Source organism: Mytilus galloprovincialis, chromosome 6 (genome assembly GCF_965363235.1).
Source record: "Mytilus galloprovincialis chromosome 6, xbMytGall1.hap1.1, whole genome shotgun sequence".
Lineage (NCBI taxonomy): Eukaryota > Metazoa > Mollusca > Bivalvia > Mytilida > Mytilidae > Mytilus > Mytilus galloprovincialis.
In genome coordinates, this window is record NC_134843.1 from 50,378,931 (window position 1) to 50,382,460 (window position 3,530).

A 3,530-nucleotide genomic window follows, 5' to 3' on the forward strand; every position below is an offset into this window, starting at 1 on the left:
GTGTTAGGGTAAGCAAATCGTGCATCACATGTGGCACCAGCTGTGTTGTTCATGTTAGTAACCCGGTAACAAGTTTAATTCGGTAGATCACATTAGGGAACTAAGTTATATCTTTAACAAAAAACATGCACATTATTTTGTTTGTTTTTAATTTGATTTTTAATATTTTCATTCGTAATAATGTAACAATATATTTAACAGTATAACAATATTTCATAAAAAAAACCAATAATGCAATACTATTGCCAAAGTTGCATAAATATGATAACAACACATGATTGTACAAATCACGAAAAGACATTTTTTTTTAAAGAAATAACAAATTAAGCGTTTTATAAGTAGTTCATTTAAACCATTACTTAGATAGAATAAGGAAAATAAATAGTGTGAGTCAATTTCAAGTTTAAACAAATGAGGGCTAAATACCTTACCAACAAATATATATAAAAACAGATCACACAAAGAAGGCACTGTATGTAACTTATTTTAGTTTGTTTTCTATTCTTTTACTACAAATCGTAATCAAAACATAATATTTTAAAATTTATTTGCATCTTAATTCAAAATTGATGGTTACTAATATATGTTTGTTTTAACAATGTTCGTTGGCGTTTGTGTTCCTGTAAACTACAATTTTACTTGTATAATGTTCATATCAAATAAAATGTAGATGTTGAAATATACTACGATAGACTATTTTCACAATACCGACTTTTGACACCGGATTATATATGACTTTTCAACAGGTTACCTTTTCTGTGGTTAGACATTCTTGTACTCGGTCAAGTAAGAGCAACCAAAAGAAGTAAAATCAAACATAGACTTCTTGCGATTTGAGGAAAACATTTTCATTTTTTCTAATGATTTTGTCGTGTTAAGAAAATATAATCAGTTGATTTTCCCAAGAAATTGTATAGATTAAAAGCATGAATATACTTTTTAACATAACTCTTATTTGACCGAGTATCAGGATGTCCAACCAAGAGAAGTTACCTGTCAAATTAAAATCATGTAATATACATTTTGGTAACATAGTAAAAATCATAGGTCAAATAGATTTTCACATTGTGAAAACGGTTTTGATGAATGTCTAAAGATTTTACTGAACAGTCTTTTTGCTCCTTTATATAGAGAATGTTTTTTTCCTGGGCCTTGTGTCAAAAAAGCTGCTTTTTGAATTGCGTCTGGATTCAGCTTCAATTTTATTTGTTTTAACAGTCCAACTAGTAGTTCGTCAACTTTGTGGTTTAACACAGCTGATGGTTCGATGTATTTACATTCAAATTCTTCTGCAAGCTGACGTGCTTCTGAAAAGAAAATAAGTATTAAACATGATGTTTATTAGTATAGAAAATATAGCCTATCGTCTTTATTGCATGTTATTTATACATTTATATGATGTACAAGCAGTCATTGTTTAGTGCATTTGAATATGCATATGTGTTTAAAAGTATTATTGACCTTTCAAACAATAAAATTATAGTGAAAATAATTCATGTCATTATGATAAACAAAACATAGTCAGTGCTAGATGTCTTTAGATGGATTTTGGCTTTATTTTTTTGGTTTTTCAAATGACTGGGCTTCAACCCTTCCTAATGAATGAACATCCATAAAAGCCCTTCGAACTTATGAAATTTATAACGTTTTATATATATGTTTAATGACATCTTACCTTCTTTGGTAACTTGTCGTTTCCTGACTAAATCTATTTTGTTGGCAACTAATATTATTGGTCTATCACTATAGAGTTCATTCCGTAGATATTGTAGAAAACCCTCTGCTAGTGAGACTGAATCGCTATCGTGGACGGAAAATACAACAACATAGGCATCCGCTGATAAATCATCGTCCTAAATAAAACAATTCATAAATGTTAGCTTGAACATTTTGGTCTTACCATGACTTGATGAAATGCAATTCGTGTATATTTTGATTTAATTGTGAAATTAAAAACAAGCTTTTAGATATATGTATTGATATACTTGAAGAAATAGCACTTAATATCGTTTTTAGGTGATTTTAAAGACACCTAAAGTGAACGTCATATTAATTATAACGCTAAAAAGTGTAATGCTTTTCGTAAAGTTCATGACAAAAATTATATTTATTTAGTGCTATTTTCTAGTACATCATTCTTTTGTCATTTGATCAGTAAATATTGATATATTCCAGTCATAATAAACCTTACAGAAATTCATATTTAATCGGTAACGAAAATAAACACAGATAAAGTGAAAAAAAAAATAAACATAAAAAACTTACATCAGTGGATAGAAAATCTATAAATTCCATTGTTGATTCCTCATTGTCGACAACAACGGTAAGCGTTCTCTTGTCAAAGTCATCTACAAATGAAAAAAAAGTGTAAGACGAGGAAAAATTATCTGTAGTCACTTTGATTGATGTACATAATTAATAAACGTATTGCATTGAGATATGTCTATTAGTGTCGAATCTGATTTCTTATTGATGTATTTTGTTAATGTTGTCATAGGTTGCTGTCTCGTTGATATCTCTTCCATATTTCTTTTTTTTTTGTTCTTTGGTTATGTGCTCTATATATAATGTAACTCTTTTCTAATGCTATAGACAATCTAGTTTCCTTTTCAGATATCTAAAATTAATATACAGCTATAGATGTTGATTTAAAAAAAAATCGTTGAAACTATTTTTTCTGATTTCTTTAAATAAGATTACTTACCAGTAATTGATTCATTATGCGACATGTACTCCGAGCTCATAAACCGATTCTCTATAGCTGTTTTACCAACACCATGAGCTCCCATAATTGGTACTCTGTAGTATCCAGTTGAACAAGATGATGAACAACTCCAAGAAGAAGAATTCGAACTTGCATTAGAAACATCACTTGTAAGTCTTGATCTATAATTAGATGACACTGACGAACCACTGCTCTGTCTACAACGGAATGGCAGACTGTCATTTAAAAGTTCATCTGAAGTTATATCAAAAGACCGTCTTTTAAATTGCTGTTTTGTGTCATTCACATGCAAGACATTATAATATCTTGGTAATGTGTCCATAGGAAGAATAAAATTTATATTCCGCAGATCTTTGTTTAAAACATCATATGAATGCTTGTTCTTTTTCTTCAAAGAACCAGTACGAGAATTCGGTTCCGATTGTGTTTCTTTCCTTATAACTGATGATAACTGTTCCGAGAGGACACATGTATTTGTATCAATAAAACACATGTCGTTGTTGTGTTGCATCTCCAAATATATATCTTCTATCATAACTCACTACAATTAAAATGCTGCACTATAGTAAAGTTTCCAAATAATCAAAAGGACTTTTCAGTTAACACTAACAAACAAACCTTCTTCAATGACATACAGAACACTGATGTACATGATTTCGAATAGCATGCGATATTTATACTATTTCATTGAGAAGGTTAAGTGAGCACGTGATCTTAAGTTAGGAATGATGTGCATGTCAGTCATCGATTGGTTAATCGGATTTCTTTCTAACGAAACGGATTCCATGCAGCATAGAGTATATTG

The 3,530-nt window shown here is 29.8% G+C and overlaps 1 protein-coding gene across 1 annotated transcript; it reads right to left on the reverse strand.

Annotated features, from left to right (window-relative positions):
• Positions 1 to 333: 333 nt before the first annotated feature.
• LOC143078170 (GTP-binding protein REM 1-like) lies at positions 334 to 3,273 on the reverse strand. The gene is made up of 4 exons (XM_076253119.1): positions 2,705 to 3,273; positions 2,266 to 2,348; positions 1,676 to 1,853; positions 334 to 1,307 (listed from the first exon to the last, which is right to left on the reverse strand). Exons 1-4 carry the CDS (start codon positions 3,258 to 3,260, stop codon positions 1,042 to 1,044), a joined length of 1,083 nt encoding a protein of 360 aa, XP_076109234.1. The 5' UTR covers positions 3,261 to 3,273; the 3' UTR covers positions 334 to 1,041.
• Positions 3,274 to 3,530: the final 257 nt, after the last annotated feature.